This window comes from Scatophagus argus, chromosome 11 (genome assembly GCF_020382885.2).
Source record: "Scatophagus argus isolate fScaArg1 chromosome 11, fScaArg1.pri, whole genome shotgun sequence".
Taxonomy (NCBI): Eukaryota; Metazoa; Chordata; class Actinopteri; family Scatophagidae; genus Scatophagus; species Scatophagus argus.
The window spans coordinates 12002309-12022477 of record NC_058503.1 but is presented as its reverse complement, the minus strand read 5'-3'; the positions used below and the strand labels follow the sequence as shown (position 1 = coordinate 12022477).

The window sequence follows — 20169 nt, the reverse complement described above, 5'->3', positions numbered from 1 at the left end:
TGTTAAAATAAATAAATAAATCACTGCTTCCAAACAAACATTTTGTAGCAGCCAATTCAGCAAAGACAGAAGATAACTGGAGAGTTTGCTTATTATTTTTCATTAAAATGTGAAAAAAAGGAACATATGTGAACAAATTCTTCCTTTCTTCTGCTTCCTGTTGCCACTGTGTAAGTGTAAGTGCTTTTTTCAAATGGTCCTCCAACGTATGTTTAGGGGATTTACAGCATTCGGCAGTGTGGACGTTTGATTTAAAATTATGATCCCCTGAAATATCGAGAGGGATGGAAGAATGGATATGATTAAGTACGACAGGATAAAACCCACATCTTTAGTTTTTTTGTTTAAGTTTCTCAAAAAGTTACTTTGCTATTAATTTTAAAACATATTTTAAAAATGGACTTATGGTATGTAATTCCTGACCTGTCAAATACTTCATTATATCTACACTCAATCCTTGTATTTACTCTAGAAAAGAAAATGGAGGGGGAAAAAAAATTCTACACAATAACAGCACGCACAGCCAACATCTGTATTGATGTAAATTCTGCGATCCGCTTGCACAAAGCTCTCAGCGGCCCGGGCTCAGTAAACTGAGACACACATGGAGGAGGAGCCCCCAGCAAGGCCCACAAACAGTCGAATGAAAAGCGACATCAATTTTGGCACAGACAACCTCCGTCACACAGATTAGGCAGGCACAATGCACAGGCTCCTTATCTCCAGCGGCAGGAGGAGGGCAGGCAGATCTGCACAGGATGGAAACATTCTCATGGACGTAATGGGCAAAATCAATTGTTGCCCTCCTCAATCAATGTAGCCCCCACTTTCACTGTTCAGCAGCTCACCAGTAATTGAAGTTATCCTTGGCCTGTAATGACTGGCTAAAGCACAACCATGACAAAGTTGAAAGTGTGTGATATCAGTAAGGGTGCCAGCAGGGTGGAACGTGGGACACTGTGTGTATTTGTTTGGGTGTGTGTGTGTATTTCTGGTACACAACCTCGACCTCACAGGTGTGTGCACAGCAAGGGAACCTGTCTCTTACCCGAATGGTCCATGCACGGACTTCATCTGGTCCAGCGGTGAAGAAGTACTCCAGCTGCAGGGCTGCGTAGCCTGCCTTGATGATCTTGCTCAGGGCACTGGGGGAAAAAAAAAAATCTCAGTTTGAATCAAGGGGTCTGAACTCTTTAAGTATTATTTATTGCCACTCATGCCCAGACAAAGTTCACTTCAGTGGCAAGGCCCCATTCATTCCAATATAAACTCATTAAGTGAGTAAGATGGGTCACTTCGTTTCACATAAGGCATTCAATTCTCCATTGGTTTCTTTGATTAATTACAAAGCTTGTAGACTCATTTAGCATTTTTAAGAATTCAACCCGATGCCTCGTTCTGCACCGAGGAAAAAAAAAATCTGCTGTCACAATTTTTCTCTCCATAGAGGTTTTCACATGAGAACAATAAACCCAAAATGCCCAAGTTATAATTATACCTACAGATGACAGATGACAGTTAAAAACTTAATTTAGAGGAAAACCCTTTGACTGAGTTGTTCAGTAAGAAGAGGGATCCTTTGCTTTATAATGGTAATTACTCTGCCATTTATTATTCTATCAGCACATGCAATTAAAGGAGTGCATGGAGGACACAGCTGATAATAAAGTGTGGGGAGACTGAATGCTAATTAACCTCTGCGTCTTGTGCTCTGTGCAGTACTCCTGCCTCTGCTCTTCACTCTTGTCCTGTAGCTGGTTCTCCAGGCCCCCGCTGAAGGGGATGACCAAGGCTCCGGGGTCATGACTGTCCACCCACTCCTTGATTTTCACCAACCTGGTTAAATCAGGGGCCACAAAACTAGTTGGAGGGCTTGATTAACATGAGCGTTTTTTTTTTTTTGGTTTTTTTTTTATCTGCAAGCGCATGCATATTCATGACAGCAGCTGAACGAGCATATGAGTGTTTGCAGAAGACTGCACTCCAAAGGTGGCCATTTCTTTCAGAGAATTTGACTTTGTTTCCATAAAAGTTTTCAGTTTGGCTCAATGTGTGCTCATACAACAAAGCACAGATTCACAAGATTTGAAAGGCATGCATTAAATCCAACTGAAATAAAAGTACAAAAGTATTATCAGCAAAGAACACTTGCAGAAAGGACACTTTTAGAGCTGTGTATTTATACTGCAAATGTATAATGTATAGCACAGCTTATACTGCAAAACCCCCGATCCTTTGAAGCCATTTGTGGCTATAATTGAGTCTTAAAAAGCTTATTTTCTTAAAACAAGTAAATAAAAATCTATGCTTTACTAACATTTCAACCTGTTTTTATTTCTAATCAACTCAGCTTAAAAAATGTTCTAGAAAGAGATTGCACCTTGAAGTAAGAAACCAAGAAATAAGAAACAAAAGAAATATGAAAAGAATTAAAGAACTTAATTGCATATTAAAGTGACTTGTAAAAGGACAATGCATCATGTTTTAGAAGATGACTGTATGTTTTCTGTCAAACACAAATTTCAAAGAAAACAGTCCATGTAGCTGCAAAATAAATGAAATGGAGGAAGAAATAATACAATATTTCTCTCTGAAATGTGGTGGAGTAGAAATATAAGGTAGCACAAACAGGAAATATTCAGGTACAAGTATGCTTGAATTGTGCTGTAATTGAGTAAATGTACATAGTTACATTCTATCCAGTTGTTTTGCCTAAATTTTACATTGACGGACAAGTTCTCACTAAGCATAAATCATAAAGGCAGGAAGAAAACGAAAAACTAACTTAAACTTTTCCTCATGAACGTCTTTGTCAGTCTCTTTACCACCTGTTTTTTTTCTCTCTTTTTGTCTTCCAGTCCAGCAGGACACCTGACATTGCAGGACAAAGATATCCTCACACTTAATGGTAACTCTCAGTCAGAACAATATAAGGGGTTAGGGCAATTATGAGATTAGCCCCACATGCTCTCAGGCTGGGATTGGACGGGTTTGAAAGACCAGCATCACACAAATCCATTTTCACACGGCGGCCCTGACAGAGTTCCTAGGCTGGATTGATTCTAAGGGGTCCCTGTCATTATCTGTAATCCTGGTTTCCTGTTTAAAGCTCATAAGAATCAAAGACTGGGAGGGACCCGACCACCTCAATACCACATCTATTCCAATAACAATGTCACCGCTTTATCACCTACAGCACCATATCGCTGCTCCTACCCAATGATTATCAATATACAATACATGACAGGGTAACGGGCGCAGGAAGAGCACAGTTTGGCTTTGATTGGATGTTTTTCCCCAACAAGCTAGAATAACACTGCAGGGTAAATTTGAAATGCATCATATGCCAGTTTGTCTGTCTGTTCGGATGCACATCTATTAAGAGCCGTAACCTAATATTTCCCTTTCTGTTCGCACTATGGATGCGGAGCTGACGTTTGACTGCCACCACAATAAGGTAGTAGCCAATGTCTCACCAATAGAAGACAGAAAAATAAACACATTTAGTCAAAGCCAAAAAAACCCTGAAAACATAGGAGACGGCGGGCGCTCCAAGAGGGGAAAAAAAATCCAATCTGAGATAATAACAGCTGTAGTTTCTCACTTTTAGCAGCACAGCTGTCTATTTGGTGGCACGTTATTTGCATTCCTCAGGTATTGCGTACTCTACAGGCGGCTGAATAATGATTCACAAATCACTCTCTCCACACCAGTCAAGGGCTGTGATCCTTTGAATAGACCATTGTACCTGAGACTGTAATTGGTGAAGACTTGACAGAGCTGAGCCAAGCCAGCCAAGTAACAAAGAGGCTCTTGGTAGAAGGCTGAGGGATGATTTTAATAATGTGAAGCCGAGACGGGGAACGTGAGCTGCAAATGAGCGCGGGGGTCTCTGGGTCCTTGCACTGAGTGACACAGGACCAGACAAACACCTTGCCACAGGAACATGAAACACCCCCTTCCCTCAACTCCAGAAACAAAGCACTGTCAATTAAGAGCTTTGATGCTCTGTCAACACGACTCCCAAAACCAATTCTGTCAACTTCACCGCTGTCTACCCATGCCACTTTGCAATTTGTATTTATGCCCACTCCAATTATTTGTGTGAAATTTTATGTTGATGTGTAAATTGGGGAAAAATACGTATGTAAAACATGCTGCAGTTTTCTTTGTCATTCATGAACTCTGTGCAATAAGACGAATGTTTTCTGTACGTCAAGCGTAGCGTTAGCATCTCCTCTCTTGCTATGACATAAGAATTTGACTTATTCCTTAAATGTGGGGCTCAACAGCTAATTTATTTTGTGCTTATCAGCCACATCTTTCGAGAGAAAACTGACAATATTCTATGTGGAGCTTGTGTAATAGAAAAAAATACATAAAATAGTTGTTCTTTTAAGTTCAATTTAAAAGATTTTACAAGTTTAACGTACACAAAAAAAACAAACAAATAGAAAAATAAACCAAATCCAGCGAGAAAGATTTGTGTGTGTGTGTGTGCGTCTTGTCAGTCTCCCATTATGTCCCAGTACTGAGTGCCATCTCTCACTGCTCGGTTAATAGAAAGATTCAGCACTTTCTGGTCTTGATATCCCTCTCTGAACAAATGATGCCTGAAATTTTTATTCTTTTTATAATGGAATTCCAATGGCCTCTGCTGCAAATCAAGTGGAAATTTTTGCATATCAAGTGGGAAAAATTAAATGTTAACCACGTTTTAATGTGATTAAGGGTGACAGGGACATTATTTCTGCTAATCATTCACCAGCTTGAAAGCTCAAACAAAGCTAAAGAACAAGCTATGTTTGTGCTTTCTGGGCTGCTCTCACTTCAAGGAGGGACATCTTGTGCATACTGTTATCAAACTTTATAAATCTAAACAAGATAAGAATTTATTTTTGTTTTTTCATGCTAACTGATAAAAACAATGCAAGACAAATCAATATCATCTCACCTCTCCAAAACCATGTCGCGTTATTCGTGCTAATCTTAAAATTTGACGCCTGTTGTATTTACAATACATCTAATTTAAAGCACAATATATTGTGAAATCACAAAAACAAATGGAGCTTCCACAACAGGCTGCCTCTGAAAGGAGATGTCCCACAGGGGGCCACCCTCTGGGGTTAGTCTATTTGTCTTTTTGTGTGGGAATCCTGAGGGGGGGGATAATTCCTGTGTTTCTGCGTGCCTGGGGCTTCCCTGGGCTTTGTCAGAGCTTTGATCTGCTTAAATGGCTCAGGAGGGGAAAACAATGGGAGCTTCTACAGCACAGGGACAGCTACCTGAGACAATGACCTGGGCCAGTGTCTGACATAGGGTTATACATTCATACAGGCTGGCTTTATTAGGAGTTCTTAGCCAGTTAAGCTTCTAAAAGGTGGGCCATCACCTCCAGTTTAAATGCTCCTTTCAGATGCAGTTGAATGCTGACAGACCTGAAGAGTAATCCACTACCTGCATGCAACACAGCATCATCACTGACACACCCACAGGTGGAGGGCCCAGCCCCTGAACGAGCCAGCCGTATGTGTTACCGGCTTGCAAGCCACGCACAGACTCATCAAGTAATAAACCCAGTATCTCCTGCGTTTTGCTGGTCCCAGGTTGCAGGCACAAGCATCCTAAGGGGTTTTAGGATGCTGCGGCACACAGGGTACACGAACCCCCTCCTCTTCCCTTCCTCTGTGAAGGGAGACAGACATGAGAGGTATGAGCTCATGGTGGCTTTTTGAGGCTGGGAAGTCGGGGGCTCTGTGGGAAGCTTTTCATCCTCTCAGTGGTGAGCTCCTGAGCGACTAGAGTGCATATGCTCTCTGCTCCCTGTGGCCATGGCCGGACGGAAAGCCATTACACATCAGTCTCTGAGAACGAACAAGATCTGACACACACACACACACACACACACACACACACTATCTCCAATATTGTCAACTTCTTTCAGCCTTCAAAGCAATCATGGGCTGGAGGAAACAGAACCCAGTGCAGGCACAATGTGAGCAGCTTTAATTAAGAGCATCATCTCACATCATACCTCGAGGGTGTGCTGGTAACAAGCTTTTTTTTTTTTTTTGGAACAACTTTCTTTTCTTTGATAACTATACCCATTAAATTTTTTTTTAAGACAAATCTTGCAACTTTAATAGTAATAGCACATGATAGATAAAACACTAACAAACCATCCTCCCTGGTTCTGTCTTTGTAGAGAAAACATTATGAAAGCTACGTCCTTGTTTAAGGCTATTTGAGAGAGGAGGGCTGAAAAATGAAAAGAGATAAACATCAGAAATTCAAACAGTAACCCAGAGGAGTACATTCTACATCACCCAAAATAATTCTCTATATGGGGTATCCATGCTGTCATTCATGGCAGTTGACTGGGCGAGAGAAAATAAGGGGGCTGGGGTAGTGTGGGGGGAGTCATCAAGATGTGACAATTGTGACAAGAGCAGGCAAAGTGTAGCGCCGAAGAACACCACACGGATTTCTCCATCTCTTCTTTTTTTCCAGGATGACAGCTTAATGTCTACCACATGCAATATTTATTCTCATCGTGTGTCAGACTGTCTAGCTGTCCTAGGGAGTACAAAGAATGCCACTTATTAGAATAAAAGCAGAAGGAAGGTAATCAAGGACATATGTAACATCAGCCAATCATGCCCCCTTCCTATCCGGCATCCGTTTTTTTCCCCCTTTCTTTCTCATTCATAAGAGTTCAACAATAATCCTGATAATAAGCGTTCAGGAGCTGTATGTGGCCACACTAAATTCATTTATTTGTCTCATTAGAGCTGCCGAGGCTGCGGGCGACTCGCTGTGTCATGTGCGTTCGGTCTTAACCTTATCACAAACATAACCAAAAGCGCAGCTCGACAAAGCCAAAGATACCAAACTGTACCATTAGAGAGACTTGAAACCGGCGGACATTTTCTTTTTTTCATGTCCACAATGTCAAACTTTACAGGAGAACAATTCCCATGGTGCCGTCAGAAGAGAGCAAGCATGTTGTGCTGCTACAGCAGTGCATACATATATTACAGACCACAGGAGACTCACTCAGCACTAGCATCCTTGGGTTTGGGCCTGATAAATGAGAGAGAAATGACAGTCTGTAGTGGGTTTTGGAGAGCAAACCGATTTCTAGCAGGGCCATTAAAGAACAAACAAGGAAAGAGAAGGTCTCTGTTAGGCTCAAGTTTAGGGTCTGTCTCATTAGTTACAACAACATCGCTGTGTCTTCACCACCAGGACACAACAAAGGCAACTGGGTGACACGTGACATGTCCTTTCATTACCTGGACAAGGGACAGTCAATAACCAGGCTAACTGGAACGACAGGACTTTATTAGCACCATCTGTTTCAGTTTTACTATACAGCCTCTCCTGTTGTTTTCTCTCATTGAAAGCAGGCTAAAGGCATCCATTAGGACTGACTGTGGGCAGTAGGATACACATCATACCATGGGAAAGTGTTTCTCAGGATCCCACACTGCACAAGGAGAGAGTGGACGACTGTGCACAAAATAAGAAGGAGCAACTGATCGTATATCTTCCTCATGGCTTTGAAAAGTGAACTCTAACTCCCCAGATAGCAGTTCCTAAAACTTGGATGGAGCCAGTGGTTTTGCACTCAATAAAGTTTCAGTTGTGTTTATGGGAATTATGGTTTGGAGTAGCTGAAGTGGGCTGCAGTGACTGCTTTCATGAAGTGGCTCTCAGTGAATCATAATAGTCACCCCTCCTCAGTTTTTCTTCTGTCTGTAAATCGGGTTTTCAGAAATGATTGGCCTTTTGTCAAAAAATGATCACACAAAGTGAAAATGCATGTTTCACTTATTACTAGGCTTCATCAAAGCCAAAAAATACACATAACGAAATAGAAGTCAACATACGAGGGCACATTTACGGCGCGGTCTGTATGGAGAAGGCTTGGAGAAAAGAGGCATAAGCTCTACCAACTGACATGCTGCAGCTCCTCTCAGGGCTTCCTTTACTTTCACTGTCAAAGCTCCTCCTACAGGCCAACTGGAGCATCAGCCTCAGGAGAAACATTTTCTTTCCTTTTGCTGCTTCTATAACTGTGACTGGATTTATTGGCACCTAATTTTTCCCCCCTTCTGCATTAGTTTCTACAAGCAGGATTTGGTGGATGTTATTACAGATATTTTCCTTATATCAAGAAATCCTATGAAAAGACCAAAATTGATGCTTCCTGACTGTCTTCCTCCTCCCTGTGGCACTCAGCTCTGAGTCCCTTCCATTCCCACTGAAGACATAAATGTTGAAAAACATACAAGATATAACACACAAGCACACACACACATATATATTACATGAAATTAACATATATATATATATATATATATTAAAAGCACTGTAGTTTTTAGCAAACATTAGTCAGGATAAACAGCCTTTTTTCAGCCTTTCAGCTTTGGATTGATGCACAGCTGTGTGCTTTTTAAGATATGTCAGGCTTTGGCAACACAGACAACATTGGTATCTTCAACCTTTATCTTTTAATGAGTAAAGCAGATAGAGGTTGAGTCAGTGTCTTACTTAATCACACTTTAACATGAAACAAGGTCTTTCACTGTGATGAAACCGGACGAGGACTTGTTGAGCACGGGACTCCTGAAGTGCTGAGATACAGTGAAGTTGTCCTTTCAACATCAGAATGATTAGAAATGACTGATGAAAGTACAAGCATGGCATATGATTTTCCAAATTATACCATCCCAAACAAATATTGTGGGGGGGTGGGGGGGATTAATTATGAAAGATCAATTTATGTCTTTGTGGCAGGGAAAAAAAGATGATCAAAAAGGCTGACTGGAAGAGCAGCTGTGGTATGCAGCTATGCGGTTTCCCAACATAAAGCATAAAGAACACAAAGACAGAGGCAGCTAATGCAACACACACGTCAGGAGCAAACAATGTCCAAGGAAATAAAGCATTAAATAAGGACTCAAAGAACGTCTGTACAGACTAAAGAGAGAATAACACATGCACATACCTATGTACACACAAAGACTTGCATACAGGCAAAGATGCATACACACACTTATAAACACAGCTAATAAATGCTCCAAGAAATGGTACCCTACAGTTCTTACTCTCACCAGGAGAACCCACACTGCAGAGGCACTCACAGACAGGTCAGGCTTGCTAGTTTCCTTAAAGGTCAACTCATCTACTTAAGAGGCAACAATTTACTTTAATGCACACTGTCCAAAAGAAGAAAAAGAAAAAGAGAGAAAAAAAAAAAAACCAGAGAAAAAAATTACAAGAAAGACAAAAACATCACAGTCTATCTGGAGCTTTCTCAACTGTGTCTTTTTAGTATTGCAAAACATGATGGCTCTCGGTTCTCTGAGGACGACTGAATAAATATCCGATATCAAACATATTAAAAGAAATTAAGACAGATAAAGATGGCGAGGCCACAAGCCCGTAAAATAAACAATAACTCAACTGACAAGTGAAGACATGCTAACACTGGGCAGGCTGCAGCCCCCACATCATCAACAGTGCTCTAATGACCCTCTCTAACACACATACTACGGTATGTGGCGCAGAGAAAAAGTCTTCCAGGCAGCTCACTGACGCCGAGGGAAGAGGAGAAAGCCTCTTGATAGACTCTTGTAGATGCCATTCCCTATCACGCAATGCCTCTCAGTCATAAACACATGACAAATGCGGCCTTAATCATTTTTTACGAGCGGGGATGTGCAGGGGGCAGTGCATGTTTAGAGGGGCGGGGGGAGCGGTGAGCAGCAGGCGGCCCCCTCTGCACAGAGGAGAGGGCTGTGTGGTAAAGTCTCCTCTGGAACATCACTCGGCCAGCGATCCTTTGATCTCCACACCGCAATTACGCCAGCATCCAAATGAGCATGGAGTCGCCTCTGAAACAGACTTCAAACATGCACATGTACGCATTCTCATACACGTACACATACACTGTATAGGATTGGAGCCATGTGCTCCTCTCAACAGTAAATGATGTACTGTCTCCAGCAGTGAACCTGGGGATGAAAGGAGGCCTTGCTCCTCGTCTGATCCCTCCATTAATGATGGCTTGCTAAAGCTAATACTGTGTATTCGTGTCTAAACAAGGGCGGCTTGGTATGTGGTTCCCATACTCCAAACAGGATGATCTTGGTTAACAATGGACTGTTTCTGGAGACTCAGAAAGTCTGATAAAACTACTTGCTGCCGTAATAATTGATCGCTTTCTCGTGACCGTCTCTACATCTTGCATTTGCGTGCCTGAAGCAATGAAATCGATTAACTTACATATAACAATTATGTAAAACAATAGTCGATACAGAATGCTGCTCAAATGAACAACAAGTCTGAGTGACAGCATGTGCCACACAAAACTGTTAGAATATAAAACAGTGCTTGACAAAACACAGGGAAGTGAGCATGTTGAATACATGTCCAGAGAGACACAGATAAGATTGGCTTATTTGCCTCATTCTAGGATTCTCCTTCTTTTCCTCCACACATTAAAGCTGAGATTGCAATTTGTCTAGCTGTTTGCTTTGAATAGTCCTTAACCGTATCATCATCTCAACTGTGCTGGTGGAAAAACACGGGGGCATGGCGACAGCCAAATGGCAGTCTGGCGTCTCTGCTGCAGACTAGCTGCCATTAGGGCTGAGAGCAGCATTTATTGTACAATTAGGGGCAGCTAGATCTACCTGTAATCATCTCCATACAGGTGTGAGCTCCTCTCTGGACAAGGGAAGTGACTCATCACTTGTCAAACATTAGGACTTTGATGTCGGCATTGTTCACCGTGGAGCCCCTCGGGACACCTGAGGACTACCGTTTGACTGTTTAAAACACTCAAAGATTTATTGCATTTCGCAGTTAAGCACACACACACACATACCCACACAACATGAAAAAACCTTCTTCCTACTGATGATGGATGTTCCACATGCCATGAATCATTTGATTTACGAGTTCTCTTACTCCTCCCTCCGTCTGACAGTCATACTTTCGTGTCAGGAACATTTTTAGAAAACAGTCATAGGTAAACAACTTCCTTTGTAATACAATGCTGCCAAGAGGAGTGCTAAAACAAATTTTCTAAGAAGTGACACCACAAGCCTAGAGGGCAATTGGAAAAGTGCGATAACAATCCACGAGTTGGTGTTATTGACAAAAAGGCTGTAGTGTGGAAAAGTAGCCCTTTCAGACATAATGGATGTCTAACACCAGCCTTCTAGATCTGCTCTCACTGTGGCAACAGATGACAACATTACTATAAAAAGTGTTTTTTTTTCTTTACAAAACAGAGGATCATTAACCTGGAAACACAGTGATGAAGTTTATTTAGTGCATTAGACGTCATAAAATGGGTTGCATGTACAAAGTAAAAAGTATAAATTTCTGCATATTAGCATTAAAAAGCAAAACGCATGTGGATAAGCTGTTTTTCCTCAACCCACACAGCACATCAAGACAGTTTCATTTGTCACTGTGATCTGTTGAAATTTCATGGCTGTAAAGTGACGTTTGTAAGGCAACAACATGTGAGGACAAGACCAAATATTTGGAGCAAAACAATTTTAGATATTAAAACATATAAAGAGAGTTTTCCTTATGATTTACTGTTTCTCTCCAGATGACATTAATTACTTGTTTGGCTTTGAATGTACAAATGTTTGTTTTTTTGGCATTTAAAACCTCCACTGTCTTTGACATCACATGAAAATGACACATTTAAATGGAAAATGAGGACCATATGCTAGTATGTGCTTAATGAAGTGCAGAGTCTTGAGGCTGGTTGGGGTTTGCAGAGCTTGATGTTGTGTTAGAGCTTACTTAGTGCCACCTCCAGGCAGATCCTCTCACAAAGATATGACCATTTCTGTCAGCAGGAGGCCACAGTCAGTAGATTCACACACACACACACACACACACACACACACACATATACAAACTTTTCACACACCCCCAGCACATGCATACGCGGACCTTTTATGGCTGAAATGCAGATTTAATCAAAGTTAGTAGAAATCAATGTAACTCCGTACATAAGTAGAAGGAAAGCTCTTTGGTGATGATTAATGAGTGCAATGAGATGGCTCCCGCCTTTCGTCGAGGCACTTACCATTTGTTCTTTTTCCTGATGTAGTCTTTCTCAGAGAGGTTAACGAGGTAAATCATTGGTTTGGATGTCAAAAACAAGTATTTGTTCAACACGTCGATCTGTGACAAAGACACACAAAGCAAGAGCTGAGAGTCTAAACTTTCCAAAGTAGCCTTTGAGGACAGCACAGACAGAGATAACTGAAGCCAAATCAAATTAGGGTCTGGTGTATGGGCTCTGTGGGGTGCGACTATGAAGCCTCTAAATCAAAATCAACAGGGCCAGATGTCATTAACTTGTACAAAAGTAAAGTCAAAATACAACCATCAAAAGACTCTGCATAATATTAACTTGTGATTTGCACAAAAGACATGTTGCTCAAAAAAAGGAAAAAAAAAAAAAAGATTAGGAGGCAGCAGTTGTATTTTAAGGTCATATGAAAAGATGAGCAAGATAAATCACATTAATAAATTTGACTCTAACATCAAAGACTTACCTCCTTGTCGTTCCAATCGTGATAGTAGCGGACATGTTTCTTTTCATCCACTACCCAGCTCTTGATTTTGCACATAACGTCCTGTTTGGGGTTAAAAGAGAATGAACAAGAAGCCATTAAAGGAGATGAAAAAGAATATAAACCCAGCAGGGTATGGGGTAATTATTTCCTAAATGCATGGCATCCTGATGCCAAAATGAACAATGGCTGCGCTCGCATTCAAGCAAGAGTGGCCTGGCTCTGACAGGGATGGCATGCACAAGACCCCCTTCCCTCCTTTAAATCATGACAAAATGCCTTCTGGGGAGTCTCGCTTAGAGCCGTAGTTTTGAACATCAATATTCCATCGGGACTGTTTAATGAAAAGCACAGACAGAGGAGACAAAATGGGGAAGAGCAGGGAACTAATTGGAAGTTGGTTAGTTAGGTGTAAATTATTGGTCCTTCCTCAGGCACTTTGCAGAATGTAGTCATACTGAATAAGCACTAGTGAGAGACAGAACTAATTATTCAGTGTTTCTTCTGGAGAAAATATTGAGCATTTCCAGTTATGTATGCCACATTCATTACTGAGGCACTTGTGGGTTGAGACCACAGGCAAGACTGGGTCTTGACAGGATCTGGAAGCGGAAAAGGGTGGGAAAATGGGAGGGAGGTAGTTATAAAATTTGTAATAAAGAAATTGAGCCTATTATTGTTGATCCAGCCCCACAGAAATTAGCGGAACACATTCTTTTTGTTCCTGTCAACTTGACCTCCCCCTTCATATAAAAACTCCTCCACCCCCTGCAACACTCCCCCTACCTCCTTTTCCCTCCCCAAACCCTTGCAGCACTTCACAATCATACTCCCTTTTGAAAGAACTGAGGAAAAAAATCCTGCCAGAGCCTCAATTACACAATGGCAGAAAAAGCTCCACACACTGACCCCCAGCCAGCTGCATTCACTCTCTGCACATCTCTCTCCACAGGAATTCTAAAGGCCTTTTAGTCAGGCAGCCAGAGTGCAGCCAGCGGGAGAGAGCGCAGGAAGAGCTGCATACACTCCGCCCGCGCCGTCCCAAGTCTTCACAGAGAGATTAATCATCTGTGAAATGGAAACAGCAAACGGCCAGTGACACAGGCTGAACCCGCTCCAGGTTTCCCTCATCAGCTCGCAGCCGCCGTGCAGCGCTCCTCTAACAGGCAGGTGTTAATAAAAGGCATATAGGTCCCACAAGGGTCAAACACATATGCCTGCCACCATGAAGCGCCGCTGGTGGGCCGGCTTCTTATTATTGTTTTTTAAGGATAGGGATTTTGTGGATTCATACGGACAAAAGCAATGAGACATTGTTCCTGTAAACACAGTGCCAGCAAAATTGACTTAAATCCTCACAACAATGCATATACATGAGGCTTGTGCTGCTGCATCTGCATAAATTTAGCTTAAAGTCACAATGAAATGTTAAGTGACATTTTTTATTGTGACAGCAATTTTTAACCATGATATACTATTTTATAATAAATCCAAAATTTCCGCTTTATTTGTTTTATCCTTAAAAAAAAACAACTAATTTTGTTTAGCAGGATATCTTCCGCTGTGGAGTTCATGCTGCAGCAGTGAGTGTATCCAAAACAATGAAACCTTCACAGGCTTTTTTAGATAAAACAGCATTCCTGTCCACAACTGTATCTTCTGTAGTTTACAATATTAATTGTGCCATTATGTGTTTTGTCTTGTCTCTTGTTTCAGCACAAAGTACAATAAAAAAAGGAAGGAAGATGACCTCAAAATACATCATTTTTATTTTTTTACACAATGTATTAAGCTTTATGGCGTAAGTAATATATATTCAGAGGTTCTCTGTTAGCACAGTATGGTTAAGGGGAGAAATTTTATACCTTGTAAAGTAGTAACAGATACAGAGAATAAACTGATTTCTCATCAGTTTTTGTAATATTGAATTTTTTGTGGTTTTGTTATAGTTATTGCATGATTTCACATTTCACAATTTTAAGGTTTTTTTTCATATAGCAAGTTGGTTTTACTTCAGACATATTTCACCTCCACTGACAGAACACACAAAGTGTGTGAAAAAAACAAATTTTGGATTTTTAGGACAAACATGAAAGTAAAGTATTCTGCTCTCCGAACCATCTTTATAAACATGAATGATATGAACTGATATGATATATTTCTCTTGAATGATATGAAGGTTTGTTAATGAGATTAAAATCAGTTATCTATATGGTAAAATAAGTTATCATTAAAAAAATTCTTTAAATCTAGTACAAGCAGAATAAAAGCAGTTTTTGCCTGTGAAATTTCACACATATAGACCTGTACAGAGCTTATAGGTGTGCGCAATAATGGAAATTAGATCGTATTTTTATTTTTTTATTTTTTTCGTGTTTCGTCTTGCAAATTACTCAGTAAAGAAGAAAATCTAAGGAAATAATCACCAACGTAAGAGCTGCACAGAATTTCCTTTTTATTTCATTGCATCCTGTGGTGCTGGCAAAAAGACTAAAAGAAGCACAAGCACGATTATTTCTTTTAAACTGTGTATTTTCAGATGTATATAAATGCACATGTTTTGCACACAGATGCGGACATAAACATGTGTACATGTGTCTGCACAGCTGAGTGTGTCAAACGCCAGGCTCAGCCTGTGAGACAATCACACAATCCCTCCCAACTAAAAGCTCAGTGCAGCCTTTGATAAGCACCATTCTTCGCCATCTAAAGAGGTCTTCTATAGATTTCACTTGCTGACGTGTGCACAACCTTTGACAAGTAATGTATCATTTTTATTCATTGCCTAAAATTGTTAGCAATTACGTGCGTAAGCAGCCACCTGCCTAGCCTGAATGGCTCCTGTCTGTGGGGCTACAGGGGTGTGGGGAAGTGCTGTTGACTGTAAAGTGGGGGCGGAGGGTGGGGGTGGGGGTTTAGTCTGAGGGGAACCAACCAAACTCTGCAGCAGGTGAAAAAAGCCCCTCTCGTTAGTGTAATGAGTGGTCAGAGCCTCGGTGTGCCGGTGCCTGAAATTGGGCATGCTGCTCCAAGCGAAAGACTAGATCCCTTTGCCCATCCTAGCCTGCTCTGATGACGGAGGGCATCACGAGACATTTACAACCAAATCATTGCTAATGTTTGTGACACAGCCTCATTACCTTAACAATATGACCATCTGAATCCATGCGAATCTACATATGTTGCCATCCAGCATCCAGGATGTGCTTGTTTTTCTGATCTCACCCTGCATTTTGCCCTGCACCTCGCTGCACATAACCGAGGAATCCTCTGGCAAATAATATTCTAAACATTTGCAGTATTCATGGCGAGGTATAGGCATATGTGTCACCCACTGTATGGCCTTATATAATTTCCTGAGCTGCTGTAGGTGTATAAGCATGAGCAAGAGCTGTGCCATGATTTGAGTATGACTTTAGATGAAAAGAGCTGTGGGGAAACACTTTCATTAGCCCAATGCTATGACCCAGGGTCAGCAGCTGAATAAGTACCTCTCTATTAATGATTTCTACAGCAGAAAACCCCTGACCCCTGATCACTTTCAATCTCAGAAAGGGAAAAAAAATAGGGCAGGGGGAGGGGTGAGACCAATTGGAGGGAGATTAAAAAAAAACATACTTTTTTTTCTCCATGCCATGTGTGTGGGAGGGTTATTATTTGTGCCTTGCTGTGAGGGGGAGCAAAGGGCCTGCTGGGACATCGACTCACATATTCTGGTTTGAGTTTCTTGTCACCGCCTCTAATGGCCGTCTTCTCCAGCTTGTCAATAATAGGGCCGATCATCTCCTCATCCTTCAACCTCAGTTCCTCGTGGATGATCTCCATATCCCTCACTGGGTCCACCGTCCCCTCAACATGGATGATATCCTCATCCTCAAAAGCACCTGCAGCGACAGGACACAAACACACACAGAGGCATCAGTATAGACTTTTTTCTTTTCTTTTTATTCCTTTTTTTTTTTATGTAAACACATATCATACAAGCAACAGAGTCAATGACATTGACTCCTTGAGATCGAATGTGAAGCAGTGATTACATTTAGCCCAGAAAAATCATTAGATTTTTTTTTCTGAGAATATAGCAAAAATCAACATCCACATGAAAATGCACAGTGGGAGTCGCAGAGAAGTCATAACAAATATAATAAAGTCCTCAGGAATACATTTAATATTTATTTACAGTGTGCAAGCGTCAGAACTGCGAAAAAATCAGTTTACTGTCTCTTCCACAAAAAACTGGCTTTAAGTGTGACAAAACAGGTTTGTCTGTCAGTCTGCATGCGTGTGATCTGCATTTTGTACCACTCGGACTTACAGCTCTTAGTTAAGAAACATGAAAGCTGTACAACACCGGAGTATGATTTAAGAAAAAAAATGTCATAGATGATAGACAACAGTCTTCCCCAAATCATCTGTGTCTTAGCTGTGGCTGTGCCGGTGATTAGGTAATGAGGCTCTGAAGCAGACCATTTAGCCAGCAGCTGCTCCAAGGACTCCTTCTGATTCTCCAGCAGAGCTCAGGGGTGAGGGAGGGGGGACATGGGTGTACATCTGTCACATGAGAGTGACAGCCTTTAACAGAACTAGTGGCAACTGTAGTGGACTGCAATGTGGTCTTTCATTTGTTCATTTTTTTTCTTTCATTCTCTTTTTTTTTTATTAACAACCCAGACACAGTGCAGTTACAGAATCTGCGCAGCCTTGGGTTTAAAATGTGATCGGAGAGTTGTTTTGTAATAGAAAATGTCAATATTGTACGGTATTAAACATGTGGTACTGAAGAAGTATCAGTGCTTAGATACTTTGGACAACCTCATTTGCATTAATACATTTCTGTCTGTAATAGAAAAGAATTTTTAAGAAGCCTAGAATATAAATACTCATGTTAAATACAATTAGCTCAAATTTGTACTACAACACAGTTCTTGAGCATCTTCATGCTAGATTTATACAAGTACTGTATGTGTTTTATTTATTGACCTTTATTTGAAAGAGGGAAGGCCACTGAGAATAATCTGTCTTTTGCAATGATGCTCCGATTACAATACACGTAAAAGATAATACATATAAAATTGAGAAATTACAATATATATATATATATATATATACATATATAAAATAATATTCCAACACATGAACAGGAACAGAGAGAAGATACAAGTTACAAACAACACGAGAGGTGAAATCAGTTGAAATAAAACACAAACATTCAGACTACTCTGAATGAGTTTCTCAGGGGACAATTGAATTTTAGGATCTCAGTACTGACATGGTGGTTTTTGAGGAACTAAAAGTCTCAGGACTCGTGCAGTATGAACTTTATTTATAGCTAAGATGATATGCAAGGTATCCAGTTAGTTTGCCAAGGAGTGTAGCTGAAATGCGTCTTCACACGTTTTCATAAATCAGTCAATAAGACTAACTCGTGAAGATTCACTCTGAGGCATAATGTGAATGCCATCTCATTCAACAGGACAGTGTGTGTCAGGTGAATGATGACTTGGCTTTAAGTATCGCCGTGTTGAGGGACACTATGTTTGGAATGTGCATGGAGAAGTCACTTATGGTTATAAACAACTCCTATTCACGTGTCCACACCTGAACAGTGAACGTCTGTTGACAGCTGAGGCCCTGCGAGGTAATAGCGTCACTGAGGTGATCCGCACGACTCATCGCAAAGCTGTTAAACTCATTCAGTCAAATTCAAGTTCTGACAGTCATACATGTAGGGAACACTGATGATTCAAAGTTGTGCGTAATTGTCATGATTTGAAACGGCATATCTTTGCATTCTGTGGGAAGTTCAGATCAGAACACTAGAAAGACTGCTGAAAAGTTTGCAGCGTCAGTAACAGTAAAACTATCCCCTGCCGTTCCAATAATAAAATATTTTCATTTGGGTTTCTACAGATAAAATAGATCTTTCACTAACGAGAAACACTGTCCATGTGAACATCGTTGAGTGTTTTTCAGCTGCGTTGCTCGTGGGATGGAACATCAATCGGTCAATCGGAAATATTTCAACAACTGTTGCCATGAAACTTTGAACAGGTACCTCATGGTCCCCTGAGGATGAACTATGATGACCTTGATGAAACCCTGACTTTTCCTCTAGGGCCAAGATGAGGTTGACATTTGTGTTTTTGACTGAAATATCCCAACAAGTATTGGATGACTTGCCATATAGTTTCGTTTTATCTTCCTCAGAGGATGAACTGCAGTAACGAGCGTGCGAACATGTTAAATTAAGACGACCTGCTAAACATGAGCGTGTTAGCATGATGATCAAAGCAGTGCTGTGCTTAAGTACAGGCTCACAGAGTCGCATAGCGCAGCTGTAGACTCTTGTTCATTAATAAGAACCAGAACCTGTCTTCAAACTGAGACTGAACTGAACTGTAAACTGAACCAATATGAAACCCCCACCAATGATCTTCCACATGCACACAATATCATATCTTGTTCTTCTACTGGGTTAAGGAGGGATAAGTGCCTGATTTTCCATGATACTAAACTACAGGGCTTTTACAATCCAGTACCACTCATCGGTCACATCTTAACATCAAAGCTCAACAACAAAATGACAGACACCCAAAAATGCTACACCGGTGGCCTTATTACTCATGCAAGGCAACAGAAGCTGTAGACTTTTGTGCAAGCTGTCATCATGTGCGTTGTCCTCATGGTGAAATGAACTTATCCAATTACTCTTTGCCTAATCAGGCTGTTTTGGTTCCTCTCCTCTTGCAGAGGTACTCCACAGTATAAACAGTTCACTTACGCCACACAGAAAGGGGCTAATCAGTGGAATTATTGTTTTGCTGCGCCAATTTACCAGCTCCCTGTTCAGCACTGATTGGAATGAAAATTTGCTATTGTCTCTGCATGAACTCAGAAAATATAATGCAATGTAATCATTTTGTTAGCTGCCAGAATATACATACATTATAAACAATTATGATGTACGGTTTTAATGCTCTGTGTTTCAAATGGAAAACGCATATAAGTCTGTTGTACAATTTAGTACATATCAATTAGGAGCGAAGAGGTTTAAAACAGGTTTACATCGTTAATAAACCACTCATAATTGGTAAAAAAAAATCACTGTTAGTGAAAGTATGAGGAATGATGATTCCTCAGTTCATTTATTAAGAAATTATTAAAACACCCAAATCAAAGCTCAACATACCACATTTCTTACTTTCTTAAATAAGTCACTTCGTTTCTAACTATTGTTATACATCCTTCATGAAGAGCTGATAAATCAAAATTTCAAAGGGGCTTTCAAAGAGCAGGAGCAGCTGATCACTCACTATTTAGTCATCAGCTGACACTCTCCTCACACTACCACATATTCCAAAGTAATTTGCTTTAATTAATTTCGCCTAATTTAACATTCACATCTACTTTACCGCCGTCCCATTCAGGGCTTAGAGCTGGAGAACAAATGCACGAGGTGAAAGAGAGGAGAGAAATCTGAGGGGGCAATCTCCACAATTAGTCCTTTAACAACTGGGTCTGTGTAGGGCTCTGTGAAGACAGCTCTTATAAG

General features: G+C 40.8%; 1 protein-coding gene across 4 annotated transcripts in view; it reads right to left on the bottom strand.

The window, feature by feature from the left end:
• The window catches only part of LOC124067019 (obg-like ATPase 1), a 46229-nt gene that overhangs the window by 6741 nt on the left and 19319 nt on the right, over positions 1-20169 (bottom strand). For all 4 annotated transcript variants that reach the window (XM_046404004.1, XM_046404005.1, XM_046404006.1 and 1 more), the window contains 5 exons: positions 16326-16501; positions 12600-12680; positions 12125-12222; positions 1696-1836; positions 1049-1145 (listed from right to left, as the gene is read on the bottom strand). In XM_046404004.1, coding sequence (XP_046259960.1) covers positions 1049-1145; positions 1696-1836; positions 12125-12222; positions 12600-12680; positions 16326-16501 — 593 coding nt within the window. The remainder of the gene's footprint in view (positions 1-1048; positions 1146-1695; positions 1837-12124; positions 12223-12599; positions 12681-16325; positions 16502-20169) is intronic.